The sequence below is a fragment of the Pseudonaja textilis genome, chromosome 3 (genome assembly GCF_049901715.1).
Source record: "Pseudonaja textilis isolate UNSWEBS1 chromosome 3, rPseTex1.2, whole genome shotgun sequence".
Lineage (NCBI taxonomy): Eukaryota > Metazoa > Chordata > Lepidosauria > Squamata > Elapidae > Pseudonaja > Pseudonaja textilis.
This window is the reverse complement of record NC_141992.1, coordinates 37,240,944-37,257,675: the sequence shown is the minus strand read 5'-3', so window position 1 is coordinate 37,257,675 and position 16,732 is coordinate 37,240,944. Positions and strand designations below refer to the sequence as shown.

The 16,732-nt window shown below is 33.4% G+C and overlaps 1 protein-coding gene across 4 annotated transcripts in view; it reads right to left on the bottom strand.

Moving 5' to 3' along the window:
* Positions 1–16,732, bottom strand: part of TRIM33 (tripartite motif containing 33) — a 70,429-nt gene that overhangs the window by 27,295 nt on the left and 26,402 nt on the right. For all 4 annotated transcript variants that reach the window (XM_026713051.2, XM_026713053.2, XM_026713052.2 and 1 more), the window contains exons 4-7: positions 14,271–14,403; positions 11,953–12,069; positions 9,090–9,204; positions 1,939–2,085 (exon numbers count right to left, since the gene is read on the bottom strand). In XM_026713051.2, the coding sequence (XP_026568836.1) occupies positions 1,939–2,085; positions 9,090–9,204; positions 11,953–12,069; positions 14,271–14,403 (512 nt within the window). The remainder of the gene's footprint in view (positions 1–1,938; positions 2,086–9,089; positions 9,205–11,952; positions 12,070–14,270; positions 14,404–16,732) is intronic.

The window sequence follows — 16,732 nt, the reverse complement described above, 5'->3', positions numbered from 1 at the left end:
GTGGCTCCGGAGGTTGTGGAGGAGGCTGGGGAAGGGCAGAGGCTGGCTGGGCAGTCAGAGGAGGACCCAGGCCCATCCCCTCTCCATGCTAGGGCATGCAGGGAGGAGAGGGTAAGGGAGAGACATGGTCTACTTGGGAGGAGAGGGCCTTGATCTTCTTCATGGGCTGCAACTGTGACAACTGAATAAGAGGACAGCCATGCTGGAAATAAAGCGTGGAAATATCTCTAGTTTATGGTTCCTCTTTGAGTTTGGCATCCTTCCCAGTGTGTGTTCTGTTATCTGTGGACGTCCTCTAGCCCTTATCTTGCCTGATTTGTGTTGTTTTTTCTCTCCTTCTTGTAACTGCTTATGTGGGAGGTTTTTGTCTTCCATCAAGAATATTTGGAGCTTGGAAGCAAAGTGAAGGAATAAAAGGGGCTTCACCTGTTTTCTGTGACTATTTATTTTGTATCCCACCCTGGATCATCACACTCTCCAATCCTGGCCGTTTTCTTGCAAATGGTTCATTACCCAAACTAGGTAACATTATCAGGGCTAGAGTTGACAATGACTAGCACTGATAGAGTTACCTAATTTGGGTAATGAAACTCTGCAACAAGACAACAAGTTTAAAGAGCACCAAGGACCAGTCCATTCTAGATTCACAGACGTATCTTTCTATTAGGAGGTACTACTGATAAACTTCTCTCCATTCTGTAGCTCTCTATGCACCTTCAAATCTAATTCAGATAGTGAAGAGAAAGAAAATTTGTTGTGCAAGTGTGTATAACTCTGAGAATAATGAACTAACAAGATTTTTTTCTTCTGTTTTGAAAACAACTACTACTGATGTTTTATGTATATTGGTTTTTATCAGTTTTTTTTGCCTTTACTAAAAGTTCCACTACAAAATAAATGTTAAAATAAAACATATCACCTAACATTTTAGCTACACTATATTAATAGTCCAGCATATTAATAATTGAATTGCTTTGAGAATAAGTTACAGATGAGAAAACACAATTGCTAGAAAGAGAATATCATCCCATTTCAGCATTTAAAACAGGGGTTGCCAACCTTTTGGACCTCAGGGACTACCAAACTCATAATTTTAAATCCCAGGGACCACTAACCAGTTATGTGACGTGGCCTAATTTGTGGGTGTGGCTTGGTGGTCATGTGACTGGTTGGGCATGGCTTGTATGTAAATATTATAAATATTTATATAAATATTGAATGTTTTTATTAAAAAAGAGCAATTTTTACCCAAAAACAGGCAAAGCAGGCAGGCAGATTGAGTTGCTCACAGAATCATTCAGTGATCGATCTATCTGCCATCGGCTAGCTCAGTCTGTCACATAAAAATTGCTTGCCGTGAGTCTGCACTAAATAATAGAACCTTCAGTCCTAAGGGAGGTTCGGCTATGCTTAAAAGCAGAGCTGAAGATCTAAAGACTAGCTAGAAAGCAAGAAATCCAACCATTTCCTGCTTCCTAGCTAATCTAAATCTCACAGCTCATGGTTGGAAATATAGCAATTTAGAGGCAAGTTTGCCAGGTAAGGAGTGAGTGGGCGGGGAGGGTTCCAGCAGGCCATGTGGGCAGTGTAGCCTTGTGTTTCTTCTCAGCCTGGATTAATTGCTTTGGGGAAATGCTCTGGGGGTGAGATTTCTCTGCGACCCATCAAAATTTTCTCGCGGCTCACCGCCGATTTAAAACCTCTAACATCTGGATTATAATTTTACAGCTTGGCTTTGATGAACTAAAAATATCAACAATTGAAATACAAAGTATTATGTTGAAAAAATTATGAAAACCAAACAAAATTTCATTAGAGGTACTTACCTCCAAGACCTCAGAATAAGAAAAATACAGTTTTTCATAATAAAAATTGTTGTTTTATTACAAGAATAGAATTTATAGCCAAGCTGCAACTATAAAATCTTATTTTTCTTACCAGTCGCTTGCTATAGAGCAATGCAGTGCTGCTGCCACTTGCAATGGCCCAATTAGTGAAGTTCATCACATGCTTCACCTGCCTTGATAAACCACTGATATCATTCTGTTGTTGCATTAACTTCATCTGTCTCTCCTTTGTCACAGTCTGAACAGAGAGAATACACACATATTGAATCAATTAAAATACATAAAAAGCCTTTTATCAATCACAGTGTCAAGATCTAGCAGGTACCGAAAGATTGTAAGTGTTCTAATAATAATGCAAAGCTTTTTTTAAAAAAAGTTCCAGCATGGAAATCTATTTATGTCATATGCAATTTAACAATTATGCTTTCCTATGGCAATATTTCTAAATTAGATTCACCTGCAAGACCAGATTGTAATTGTAATTCAGTTAAAATTGTGGCTTTATGTGCCTTGATGTTATTTATTGCACTTATATCCACTTTCTTTTAAAACCAACGTCAAACTAAACCACCTTCCATCCAAAGACTAGTCGAATGTAGACAAGTTCAACTCCATCTCTCTTCTAATCATGCAGTTTTCATGTTGTCTTTTAAGATTTCTATTTTAAAATGATACCACTTATTATTAAAAATAATGTTACTGAAACATTATTTATTGTGGGTCTCTGGAATTTTAACTTTCTTTAAATAGCAAATCCCACGGTTATGTCACTTTAAAATGATATTTTAATAAAGACCACTAACAAATCAAGTCCACCAGCTAAACTTCAGTGACGTAAGTGAAACAATTAAGCCCAAACTCTAAAATCTGGAGATAACAGTATTAAGGTTTTATGCAACAAAATACAGCTGTTCTTTTAATTTTAGTAACAAATACCCAATCTTTGTCATCTGTCTCATTATTTAATAACACCATCTAAAACTTTACTGTTTTATGTTTGAAATGTATATAATTCTGCCACCTAATAAATGCTCAAAGGATATTGAAAATCAGTACTAAAACGTATCATTATTACCCATGTATTTTATTATACTCATATTGTTTTAGAAAAATGCTTTTTAGTGCTAAATCTAGCACTTAACCTATATTTTGACAGAATATGAATAAATTCTGTGTCAATTGCTAAGCAATGAATAAAACAAGATCAAGTGGTTACCATATCTTATTTAAAAATAAATTCAGTAATTGTTTTATATAATATATATATATACATACATATACATATACATACACACATACACATACACATATATTTTGTGTGTGTGTGTGTGTGTGTGTGTGTGTTTTCTTAAGTTTTCGCGGATACTTATATGTATGGTATTCAGTTTTGTTCGGGGATTTTCCCATGTCATTATAGTTGTGCTTTTAAAGTTGTAGCAGCGTTTGGCAGAATCTCATCTGCCATCATCAGGCTTCTGTATTGTGTTCATCACAATACAGACGAACACAATACAGAAGTCTGATGATGGCAGATAAGATTCTGCCAAAGCATTGTACAACTTTAAAGCACAACTATAATGACGTGGAAAATAAACGAACAAAGCTGAATACCATACATACATACATACATACATACATACATACATACATATGTTTTCTTAAGTTTTTGTGGGTATTTATATGTATGGTATTCAGCTTTGTTCGGGTATTTTCCCACATCATTATAGTTGTGCTTTTAAAGTTGTAGCGACATTTCGGCAGAATCTCATCTGCCATCATCAGGTTTGTGTATTGCATATATAAAATGATGTTTCTTAATTAAAACAGAAAATCTTGTTAAAATTAAAAGATGAGGTACACTACATTTCTGAGAAGTGCAATGGTAGATTACCATGGACAGAATTATGATTTCTCAATGGAAAGTATAAGTTACTTTTGCGACATCAAAATCCCACAGTATTTCAAGTAAATCTTCAGAAGCCGCAACTTTACTATATAGGATAAGTTAGGTCTAAACTAAACAAATCTCCTCTGTTGGATCTAAACTAAACAAATCTCAACATTTTCTGATGAAACTCAAACCTAATGACACTATGGTAAGTATGACAAATCATAACTGTGACTGTTACTCTACCTCGGTCTCTAAAAGTATTTATCATTCAGCATAATACTAATCATTCTTTCTCATTTATCTTCTGCTCAATATTTGTTTTCTATAATTATTTTACTAACATTGTATTCATATCAATGGTATTGAAAGAGATTTTATTCAAAGTGATCTAGTCTAGTTTCTGATCCTCTCCGAGTATTATGTTTTTGTAATACTTGTATTACAAAATTACAGTATTAAATTGAGGGAAAGAAATCTAGTACTAAGTACAAAGATTAATACACTGAATAATGTCCTAGCTTCAACTTAAAAATTTCTACTGACAGAACATGGATACAGAATAAACTACTATAACACTTAGCATAACATTTCTAACATTGTTCCAATCTATCTATTCAATATTGTAGAAGATATTTCAACTAGATATGGGGGAGGGGGTGCTGCCTGAGCAGCTTTATTAATATGCTTCTAAGTCCCATCCAGCAGTCTGTCCTACACTTAAAAATAAGAGAACATATAATCAGAAAACAGAACCAAAAGAGCAAAATATTACTAGTAAGAGATCTGAAATGAATCGTATTGCACTTAACACAGGCAAAGATTTTAATAACACTTCACAACAAAGAAGTATACTTAGTTACAGTCAAGTGGCTTCTGCAACTGGTTCCTTTACTTTGTTCTCAAATGAATGTTTACAATTATGTAAACAGTTTTAAATAGGAAAATCAGGTTGCTTACCTGTAACTACAGGTTTTTGATTACACATTGCCTTATTCACAGTTAGGGTTCTACATCAAACCCCAAGAAGAAACATTGTATGGTTGAGTATATATATGGCAGGCCCTCACTGAGAAAGGTGAGAAACTGTGCCAACTGAAACTGACAACAAGAACAGATTGCTACAACTGCAGCTACAACTAAGTAATCTGATCTTCCCAAGATTTCTGTGTTACATACATGAGTGAGTGGCCAGCAAGCTGGTTTACCAATAATAAGGAGATGCCTTTTTTTTTTTAAAAAAAGTATTTTTCGTAAGATTTAAATCAGGTCAAAGAACTGTTTTGTGGAATTTTATATATGATTAATACACTAGATATAAAGTTTGTCAGGCTGTTACATTAATGTGATTGTCACTAAGAAAGATAGTTTAAAAGTCAGCAGTGAGAGGTCATTTAAAAGTTCAAGTAGTAACAAAAATTCTGCAAGAATCATTGATAAATTTCAAGTAAGTTTTGGAACCTGAATTGATGGGGGAATTCATTTAGCTTTCATGTTAGCATGCGTAAGAATGTAAAAATCCTACCAATGAAAAGTGTGGTTTAGTATGATTGCTATGATTAGTATGACTACTATTTAACAGAAGGTAAAGAATTTTAAAAATATGTTATAATAAATGTCTTAGCAGGTGGCAACACTTGGTCAATTTATACTTGAAACCTAAATAGGGCTGGGTTTAGTTAGTTCCTAGATGGGACATTGCCAGAATTTCAAAGCTACAGACCAGAGTAGGAAGCTAAAAAGATATTCTGGAAGCAGGCAGTGGCAAAGCATCTCATTGCCAAGAGAACTGAATGAATGTGTCCCTGAAGTCACCAGGAGCTGGAACTGACTTAAAAATAACTTTATGTTTGATAAGTAAACAAGACTTCAACATTCATGATGACAGAACATTTGCTTTATAGATTCTTTCAATGTAATTAAAATGCTGATATCCCGAAGACTTAACATCACACATCACATTTTGGAGAAGAGTGAAATGTGTTAAAGAACTGTACTATCCAATCATAATAACCCTCTTCTATCACTCCTTTGCACAGTAGAGCAGAGATGTCTTCCAAAAGAGGTAGAAAGGTACAACTGCCTAAGAAAAGTTTCCAGACACCTTCAAATATCCAAGAATCAACAGAAGTATTTGAATGAATCATGAAAGATGTAAAGCAGGTTAAGACACTGGTGAGAGAGAAAAAAATGACATAAAGCCCCTTTGTATTCCAAATGTTTCTATTAAATTGTAGCATTTAAAGTGGAAGAATAGGAAAAATATTAAATATATAGGAAGAAATCATATTTTAAATTTAAATCAATAAACATTTAAATTAAATCAGCTAAATCCAATGTAGTAATTGTTCTGGCTTTGCCCTTTTTCCCCAGAATGTTGTTTCTGATCTGCCTTTCAAAGGCCAAATGCAGTCCTATTCCTTGAAGTTCAAAAAGAGATGTCAGAAGAAACAGTATCAATAAGTTAGCGTACTATAGCAGCATCTGTTCCAGAACCCAATTATTTTTTATTTATTAAATTTATATGCTGCCAGCTCTGCATTAATTTGTAGCTTAACAGACATCATGGCCTTAAAACATTGCACTTTGTTTTCTGGGAATGCTCATTCCTGGTTCATTTTCTCTAATAGGAAATGCTGATACTAGAAAAATAAATGAATCAGTAGGGAAGTGGCAATCAACATCTCCAGAATTTAATTTCTGCCTTTTTTCCATCTTTTTTTTTAACTGAGCAAATTCAGTAATGAAAGATCAAATGATTTAAAAATATGCTTCATAACTATTTCTGTGAATTCAGAAATGGTTTCCCATTTCTTGGAAATCAAAGATACGGATAATAGTGTTTATCACATTTTATGATAGTAGCAGTGTGGCGTCTTTTCTTATATTAAGATCTGGCAGTTAGTGAAACAACTAGACCAGACCAGACCAGACCAGATCAGATAGGGTCCTGTTTTAGTTTATTTATTTGATATTTAGTAAAAGATAGTAAAGGTATAAATGCCTGCACTGACATCTCTCTCTCTCTCTCTCTCTCTCTCTCTCTCTCTCTCTCTCTCACACACACACACACACACACACACATATATATCTTAAAGTATTCTCAAACATATGAAGTCTAGATGATTTATTATAAGCCTATTTTAAAAAAAAAATCTCAAAAAAGCAAGAGGAATCACCTTTATAACAATCCTTGCCTTTTAAGGGCAATGTATTCTCACAACAGCAGATTTTCTAAGTGTGGCCAATGAAGCCACAGTCAAGACTAAGGATATACGTAGAAGATAAAATAAAATAGGGGGAAAATTTTTGGATATGGAATTGATTTAGAGAAATGGCAAAAATTGTGGTCTCAAAACTATAAAATGACAATGTCAACTGCATATAAAGAAAATTTGTATAAGATGTTTTACAGGTGGCATCGACCCCCAACGAGAATGGCGAGAATGTTTAAGAACAAATTGGATAAATGTTGGAAATGTCATCAGATACCTGGTTCATATTACCATATGTGGTGGACATGTTTGGATGCAAAAAGATATTGGACTAAAATCCACACATAGTTGGAAAAAATGATAAAACAACACATAGACTTTAAACCAGAGATATTTTTACTGGGAATTATACCAGAAATATATAATAAAGAATTGAAATATTTGATTGTAAATGTTTTAACAGCAGCTAGAATTGTATTTGCTAAGAATTGGAAAAATGAAAAAATACCTATGCAGGAGGAAGTTATTAAGAAAATTATGGACTGTGCTGAAATGAGTAAATTGACATTTGAAATTAAAGAACAAGAAGATAAACAATTTTATATGATATTGGACTTATTTTAACAATGGTTAGATTGATATAGAACATAATATAAAAATATATAACCATTGGACGAATGCATAATATAAATGTATAATAAAATCTAGAATATCTCATATAAAATGATGAAACAATAGTTTAGTCAAATGAATTATTAATAACTGATAAATATATAAGCATGTGTTAGACTGACAATGTGAGAATCTATACAACCTATGAATAAAGACTATGAAAGGATAGCACAAAAGATTTGTAACCAACTGACACAACGTATGTATATAACTGGAAGATGGTTTTATGTTTTTTATGTTTTGTCTGTATGTTTGTCTTAAAAAATAAAAAAAAATTATAACAATTTTATGATAAAATAAAATGTAGCATAAGTACATGGACCATAATGAAGAAGAAATAAAACTTTATGTTAAGTCTGAATAAAAATTAAATGAAGAAGAGCTCAGCTCAATTACACTCAAATAGAGAAATTAAGAATAAGGCAACTGCTGTAGTGGATAAAGAAAAGCTGCTGTAGTGGATAGAACAAAGGGATTGGTGGTGTTCAGCACTTGCATTAGTGTAGAGTGGCAACCAATAGTTTTAGCTAGCCTGCTCCTGAATAAGGATCTGCAGACATAGAAACCAAATAGCTAATGAATGAAGACCATTTCCATATTGAGAAAGGGAGATGTCCAAACAACATTAAAGAAGAGGTTAATATTATGTTTTATTTTATATATCATACTATTACATTTAACTATGTTTTTAATAAAATAGGTTCAACTGGATGGAATCATATAATGTTCTTGTCAGATTCCCACAAAGACTATGAGATCACAGCAGTTTCTGAGCAAGTGGGAATGGTAGTTTAGAATTTTTATCTGGCCAGATCTCAAACCTTTTCCAATGTCTTCCAACATGCCCTCTTTAAAGAAGGGAATTGGATTTCCTCCTGTCTCTAGCCCTTTTAGTGTTTTACTGATGATAGGTGCATGTTTATATTTTTTGCATTCCTACTGTCATATTCAGTTTAATTCACCAAGCTAGTCTGGACTTTTCTGGCTGCTAGCTACTAAGCCAAAGCTAAGCCAAAGCCAACAAAATCAAGATATCACATAGATCAAGAGTTGTCATTTGCTATAACACCTTTTGTGGATTTGAGAGCACCTATTCCATTAGATAGGCTAGCATCTTGGGGTAGAGACTGAATCTTAAGAGAAAAACAAATATCTTAAACCTTGTATAGATTGAATTAAACTACTGTATATTTATTTGCTATGCTTATAAACTAATCAAATTGTAAACTATTTTTGAGAAACTATAGACAAATTAATTCAACAAAATTTTCCAGAACTTTGTTTCCAAGTGAAAATGGATGCTTCTGATCTTCCTATGACCAGATTAAACTGGAAAGAAATATAAACTGAGTTTGTTGCCACTGATAACATGGTGTATCAAGAAAAGAGCTATTAAAGGGTCATTTGAATCAAAAGAATAATACATATCGATACCCACATTATGTTCACTGTTAAATTTAACTGTACCTCAAGCTGTTGTAAGAGAGATTTTCCTTTTTTATTGATTTCATTAATGAGGGTAAAAATAGCCACTTTGATTTCCTGTTCTACTCGTTTGTTAGTTTCATTTACTTCTTTTACCCTGAAAAGAGAGAAATCTGTCATCAGGCACTTACATTACAACATCTTCAACATTATTCCCATTCCCATGCAAATGAAATTTCAAAAAATAAACTGATAGATTCATACAAAGTATCATTATCCTAAGTAAAGATAGCATTAAAAAATCACAACTATTATTTATAATTTTTAAGGTTCTTTTTACTACACTGTAAAGCATGTTTATGCATTTAAATTTGCTCCTGGGTTTTAAAAAAAGTATTTTACATGCTGTAAATGATAGTCAATTTTATGTTGATTTTCTTCATTATAAAAAAATAGTAAAACTTAACTAAAAATCATTTATCACAACTAAAAAATCCCCAGCTATTTCACCTAGCTAGCCGTTCTTATTTTCCATTCATAACAAATAACTGTTCTCCTACAGCTGCTTATCCTGCTATTATTGCCATAGGAATCTGATAGAAATTACAATATCGAGTACTGTGGTGACTGCCTTTTTTAACTTTACAGTGACTGTAAAGTACAGAAAGTACCGTCATAAAAATTCAGTATGGTAAAACTATAATCAGAACAGAGTATCTATTCTATTTAGCCATGCAATGATATTTCCTAGTTTGATAATGAAACATCTGCTAGCAAATCATCAAGTTCAGAGAGAAAGAACCCCATAATGTATTCCAAACTAGGAAACAATCAAAAGAATTCACACTGTCTATTAAATGTATTTGCAATACTTCTTTCAAATTGCTTTTACTTCATTTTTTATTTCGCATGATCATAATCATAGGTTCTCATAATCTACCTCCCTCAATCCTGACCAGAATTTCATTCTCTGCTGTTATTGGAACTGATTCTCTCATGCTTCAGGATCCTAACTGGGTATTTAGTCATAAAGAATTGTTGCATGTGCATAGGAATTGTTGAAGAGAACTGGGAAGCAACATAAAGATTTGATTTGAAAGAAAGGCAAAGAATATAATCCCTTGGAGGGATACTTTCCTGAAATATAATCCAATGTCGGAATAGCATCTAACTGCTGATGGTCTCATGTTTGGTTTACTTTGGAAAGAAATATATTAAAACAACGGGAAAAAATGTGAGAAACCTAAAGCTTTAACAGTTGTGGACTTCAACTCCCAGAATTCCTCCTCCAGTCAGGTTAGCTCAGGAATTCTAGGAGTTGAAGTCCACAAGTCTTAAATTTGCCAAGTTTGAAGACCCTTGGTCTACATCAAAAAACAGAAGCCAAGAATAAGAATTGATATGATTGGGTTTTTTTTTAAAAAAAGTAATGCACAAGTTAAATAAGCTACAAACAGAAAAAGTAACTGATCCTAGAAGAAGAAATGTCTTTTTTATTTGGAAAACAAAATTCTGATCTGTAAATACATTAAGCAAATATGAGAAGTCCTGAAACGGCCAAGGAGGGATAAACAACGCAGCCTAACTCTCACGAAGGCTGAGCATAAACTGGGGAATGCCTTGATGGAGCCACGTGATGGAGGGAGGGGCGTTCCTCAGTAATTAAACTCAGCCTACAATCAACACGGACTGAAGCACCTCCCACTCTCTGGATGATCCGAGCAGCTCAAAGGAGAATTGTGTTATAGTTTCTAAACTGTAGTAACTGAAATGTGAATTACGTATCCATGAAGTTAGAACATCAGAAAATAAAGCTGCCATTATGTGATTGATTTGCTTCCCCAATCTTCATCTTGCAATAAACTCCAGCTATCTGATTTTGAGGCTGTGATAAAATAAAAAATTAATTTTGAATTCCCTTATCTTATTATTCCTTTCTCTGTCTATTCCTTCCCACCATTTGGAGCAGGGGGAGGGGAGTTCTAGAAGAACAGAGTTGTACGTCAATTATATCTGGATATTAATTGATGTGTTAGTAGCATAATGCGGTAAAATTAGATCATTGAATCAGATTGTCTAAAATAAGAATCAAATATAAACAAAGATGCACAATGACTATCTATGGAGATTCTCAATCATTCAGATCATGGTTGCACCAAAGGGCTTTTTCCAAGACAATTGGGCTTTCTTGCTTTTTTCTTTGAAAACATTTTGAAGAAATTGCAAATAGTCTCACCCTGGCAGAGTATCTTGAAATCACTGCTATCCCATTGACCACAATTATACATTGGTTTATTCTTTCCCACAGGCTAAAACAATCTAAAGAAAATCTAGATGGACTTTCTATGGCAGACTTTGATCATAAGAAGGACACTGACAGCCAATTACAACAAATGACAGAAAGGATAAAAAGATTTGTATTTAGTATACTATGTTCACTAATGTGTTAAATATAATAAAATATTTAATATTCTTTAATGACATTATGGATCTCTTGATCTGCTATATAGATCACTGCAGGCAGATGCACCATATTTTCTTTGACTCAAGAAGCTCTGACAAGTAGAATTTTAAATGATTGGTTAAGTGAGCCAACATTTCTTGACTCCTCTTGGCAATGCCTTACAATGACTTTTAAAATGAGAAAAAAGCACTAAATTGTTTCACCTGAGACCAAAACATCAAAGTAGGTAAATATCCCTAAAAATAAACATTTGTACAATATTTCTACATGGTCATCTGTGCTCTTTTATGCAGCTGGTATATAGAAGTTTCTTTTTGTAGAAACTTGGTTATTGCTGTTACCAACTGTTTAACTTTTAAGGAAAGCCATCTGATATTCAAAGTTTAACAATTTGCTCAATTTAAATAAAGTATCAGCTCTTTTAATGAAACTGTTACTTACCTATTTTGTACTTGACTAGCTGCAAAGTTAACATAATTCTTCTTTTCAAGGAGTTTGGCTAAGAGATTCTCGATAGCACCTTTTTGATTCTGAAATGCCTCTTCCAAAAACTGATACCTTCCAAACCAGAAAACACAACACACATACTATGAAAAGTCAGAGTATTACTACCTTTTATTAATAAGGTGGTAAACTACCACATACTGTGGGGGATATTACAATAAACACAGGTTTTTTCTAAATTTAGACATTATCAACAATTTTTATGGTGTATGAACAGATGCATCTAACTCTATGTCATCAGAATCATACCCTAACTTGTCACGTGTCTCAAAATAGATTATCTCCAAGAGATCAAGACTCTAAACAATGTGAGAAATTTATTGCATTATGGCATTTTGTCAAAACAGCTCATATATAAAATCCAACAACAGACTTATAAAAATAGCTGTTTTTGCAGACTGATGGTAACTTGCCTGCTTCCAATAAACTGAGATTTAATTGGGAAAGATAGATAAGAACTCTGAAGAAGACACATTTTATCTCCTTTTATCACCAGAATACACACCATACAAATCTGTCTATTGTGGTCATCCAGATTACAATTGGTATATGATAAGTAGCCGGACTATTACCAATAGTCCATCAAAAAGAAATCCACTACATTTTCCCTATTGCTACTTCAAATTTACTATGGGTACTTAAATATTCTCTATGGTACATATCTATTATTTATACTATGCTAAACCCAGATTGCCAAAGTATCCTAATACATACATTAATACAATGCATTATTTTAAAAACAGATAGCAACTAAAGTAATTTAACATCTATGTTAAGTAATAAAGGGGGGAAAGGGAAAGATATAGCGTAAATGTAAACCATTAAAGATATTTTCAAATATAAACATTATAAGAACATATTGCTATTTATATCTTTACTAGTGCTAGTAACTACCTAACACAAATTAAGATTCCTAATGAGAATTAAGAAAGGAGAGAAGAATGCTTTCCATATTTTTGTGCCTTCTATTCATTTATATAGACTTCATAGACAAAAATGACATGAACTAAATAAACTGATAAACTGATACAGACTTCCAAATCTGTAATTCTAACAGAACAGAATTTGCTTTGGTTTTGCACAAGATCTGAACAGTTTCTATACAAAAATTTTACTCTGTCCAGTCAACAAAACTGAACTTGCTAGAACTAATTACCACTATATCTCTCTTAAAAACTGTTTTAAAAAAATTAAGTGTAAGGTAAAGTGTAACCTTATGTTATAATCTATGTACTGAATTAAAAGATAAGTTCAGCTGTTGTTAAAATATCAGCAGTAACATTGCTTATTCCAATAGCAACTTAGCAAGTAATAATTCAGCGTTTATGAAATGTAACTTCTTCCAGCAATTTTCTTAATCAGTTCAAGGATCATACTGGACCTGCATTTCTGTTTTGAATGAGATAAGTGCCTCCGAGGATATAGCAGTGCTCACAAAGCATCTGCCAGCAACAATTAAAATATTTGTGTCTATTCCTGGCATAGTGCTGCCAACCTCCAAAGTTTAGAGTGAATCCAGGAAAATACATATTTGGTTTTAAAAGTTACTACATTTTTACTACAAAATACATTTTTCCCTTAGGATCCAATGTGTTCCACAGACCTAAATTATATAATGAAAATTTTGTAGCTCAGCTACCATTAAAATTGGTTGTTATTCTTATTTTATTCAATGTATTAATGCTGATCTAAAAAACAACAATGCAAAAGAAAACTACAAACATCTCTGATGCTTTGTGATGCAATTTCAGTGATGCAAGTTTAAATTATTTATGAAATCCTGATATGTTAAAAATACTTCTGGTTAATTAGGCAATATAATTTAGAAAAAATATTTTTTAGATAAGTGTACTTACAAGGACCAAAAGCACTGGTACTAACTTAGAAGAGACATTTACTTCCTTCCTCCCACCCACCACCACCATACTGGAGGGAATGTTTCTTTCTAAAATGGCACCTGCTTCAGGTATCATCTAAAATCAAAGAACATTTACTAATGTACAAACATATATAAAGTTAACAATTAAAAGTCATGATTACATTGACAAATATTTTTTTTATTTAGATGTCTACTTATTTTTAATTGTCACATGACCTAACTATATCAGGATTAGAAACAAAAGGCTGAATTACTGCACGGCTATTTGGCACAAAAGCAAAAGGAAAGAAGACTTTAAATATAGTAATTATATGATTATTTTTCAAAGTTATCTATATAAGAAAAGGTGCATTAAGAAAGACACAGACAACTATACCTATGTTCTTTGTGTTCCAGTAACTGACAATCTCTGCACGTCAGCCTATCACAGGTTTCACAGAAAAGTTTTAACTGTTCTTGTTTGTGCACAGGACAAAAAACAGGACGTTGACCAGATGCTCCAACAGCTTCTGTATTGTAAGAGACAGACTATCTAAATCACAAATCAAAATTCCAAGGAATCCAATATAACTGGTAATGCAGACAATGAAAGCTAGCTGAAGACTGTTATTTTATCATTATTCATATTTATTCTGACTGAAATGCTTCACTGATTTCCAATTAATATTACACGAACTATCTTGTTAAACTGTTTGCTTCTCTCAGGAAATATACTAGCACTAACTAATATCTCTTCAGCAAAACAATACCTAGATTAAGGGTCTTCAAACTTGGCAAGTTTAAGACTTGTGGACTTCAACTCCCAGAATTCCTGAGCTAACATGACTGGAAGAGGAATTCTGGGAACTGAAGTCCACAAGTCTTAAAGCTGTCAAGTTTGAAGACCCCTGACCTAGATTAAGGGGCAGATTAGTTGCAATAACCCATGGCTAGCTATTTAATTACGTAGCCAGCCAAAGGGACAAAGGCAGTATTCACATTTATTTGTATACCTAAGAAAAAGATATGAGATAATTGTTTTGCTGTAAATAGGTCAGCATTATTCTCATTTACAAAACTAACCAACCTTGTCTCATTTTACCACTGCAACTTTTTTCTTTTTAGGATAGTCCTCAACTTATGACAACTTTGGTCACTAAGCAATGCAGTAGTTAAAGCATCATCACATGATCAGATCCAATTTTATGGCCATTTTTACTGTGATTGTTAAATAGTCCTCATGACAACTTTGTTCACTAAGCAATGCGGTAGCTAAAGCATCATCACATGATCAGATCCATTTTACTGTGATTGTTAAGTGAATCATTGTGGTCACTAAGTGAAATACATGACTGTTGAACAAAGCCAAATTGACTGCTTGTCTGAAGCTAGCTGGGAAGGTTGCAAATTATGATCACATGACTGCAAGGTACTGCTACCATCATAAATACAAAGTGGCTACCAAGAGCCCAAATTCTGATCATATCACAAGGATAGTAAGTGACAGTTTCCAAAGCCATTGTAACTTCAAACCAACATTAAACAAACCATCATAAATCAAGGAGTACCTGTAATTTTTTGTCTCTAACATCACCACTTAATTTCAATTGCCATTTCTCAACTCCTGCAGAACGTAAATACAGTACTACTCTCTATGTTAAAAACTCTTTTATACTAGTTGGTCACTGTCAAATATTTTTAAAAATAAATCCTGCATGATTGAACTCTGTTCATATCTATTTTAAAAAAAAGATGTACCTTGCTAATTATACATCATTTGTAAGAAAACTACCTTTCGCCTCCTTAAGGTGAAAGACACTGACAAAATTCAAATAACACCACTCTATTTGGGAGGGAGGGAGAGAGCATTTCATGTAGTTTGTGCTTTGTAAGTCACTCTTAGATTTCAGTGCTGAAGTAGAAGCTAAACAGATTTTTTTTTTCACAAAGTCTGTTGGGTCAGTAGGTTTTGACACATAACAACTGCAAACTGGTAACACACTTTTAATCTGTCTCATGTGCAATCCTAAATCTGTACAACTACACCGGTCTTCTGCTCCCTTTTCCATCTACTTCATCCTAATTTCAATCCTCTCATCAGTCAAGGGGCTCCATGCACCTGATGAAGGCAGCTGCAGCTCACAAAACCTTATACCTTTTAATAACATTTTTGAGTCAGAAAAGATGACCGCAGTTACAAGCAAGCATCCCACCATCATGTGGTTGCCATCTGCAATGCTTCCTGTGAGCTTCTTCAGAAAGTCAAACTGCTGCCATCTGCTGAGAGGTCCTTAGCAAACTCCCAGCAGGATTTTCAGCCCCAGAGCAGAGAGACCACACTGGGGCTGAAAAAGGCTGAAAGTGGTTATTGCAATAATCCTCTCTGGGGTTGGAAATCCTGCTTGTATTTCAGTGTGCTTCTTTTTCAGGCCAGAGCAGGAGGAGTTTCAGTACCTTTCAGAATGAAGACTTATGTTGGCCTTAAATGTTAATCTGTTTTAAACTGTTTTAGAATTACTGGTTTTACCTTTATTTGTCAGACTAATTCTGACATAGGATTTGGAAATATTTTGTACATGTTGCAAAATGCGGTGTTTAAATATAAGAGATAGATATTATTTAAAACTTAAAATATCTCTCAAGCACAGCATTGAAAAATTGGCATAAAATATTGATATAAATGAAATTATAAGATATGTGATGGCAATTTGCATTATGCTCTCTAAATATTCCAACTGAATAAAATCATCCACAATATAAATATTCAATAGTATTTTTAAGTTGATTAAATGCAAGTTCCTTAATCTTTCTATAAAAATGACATCACAGATTTTCATTATTTTAGGCAAATGACATGTC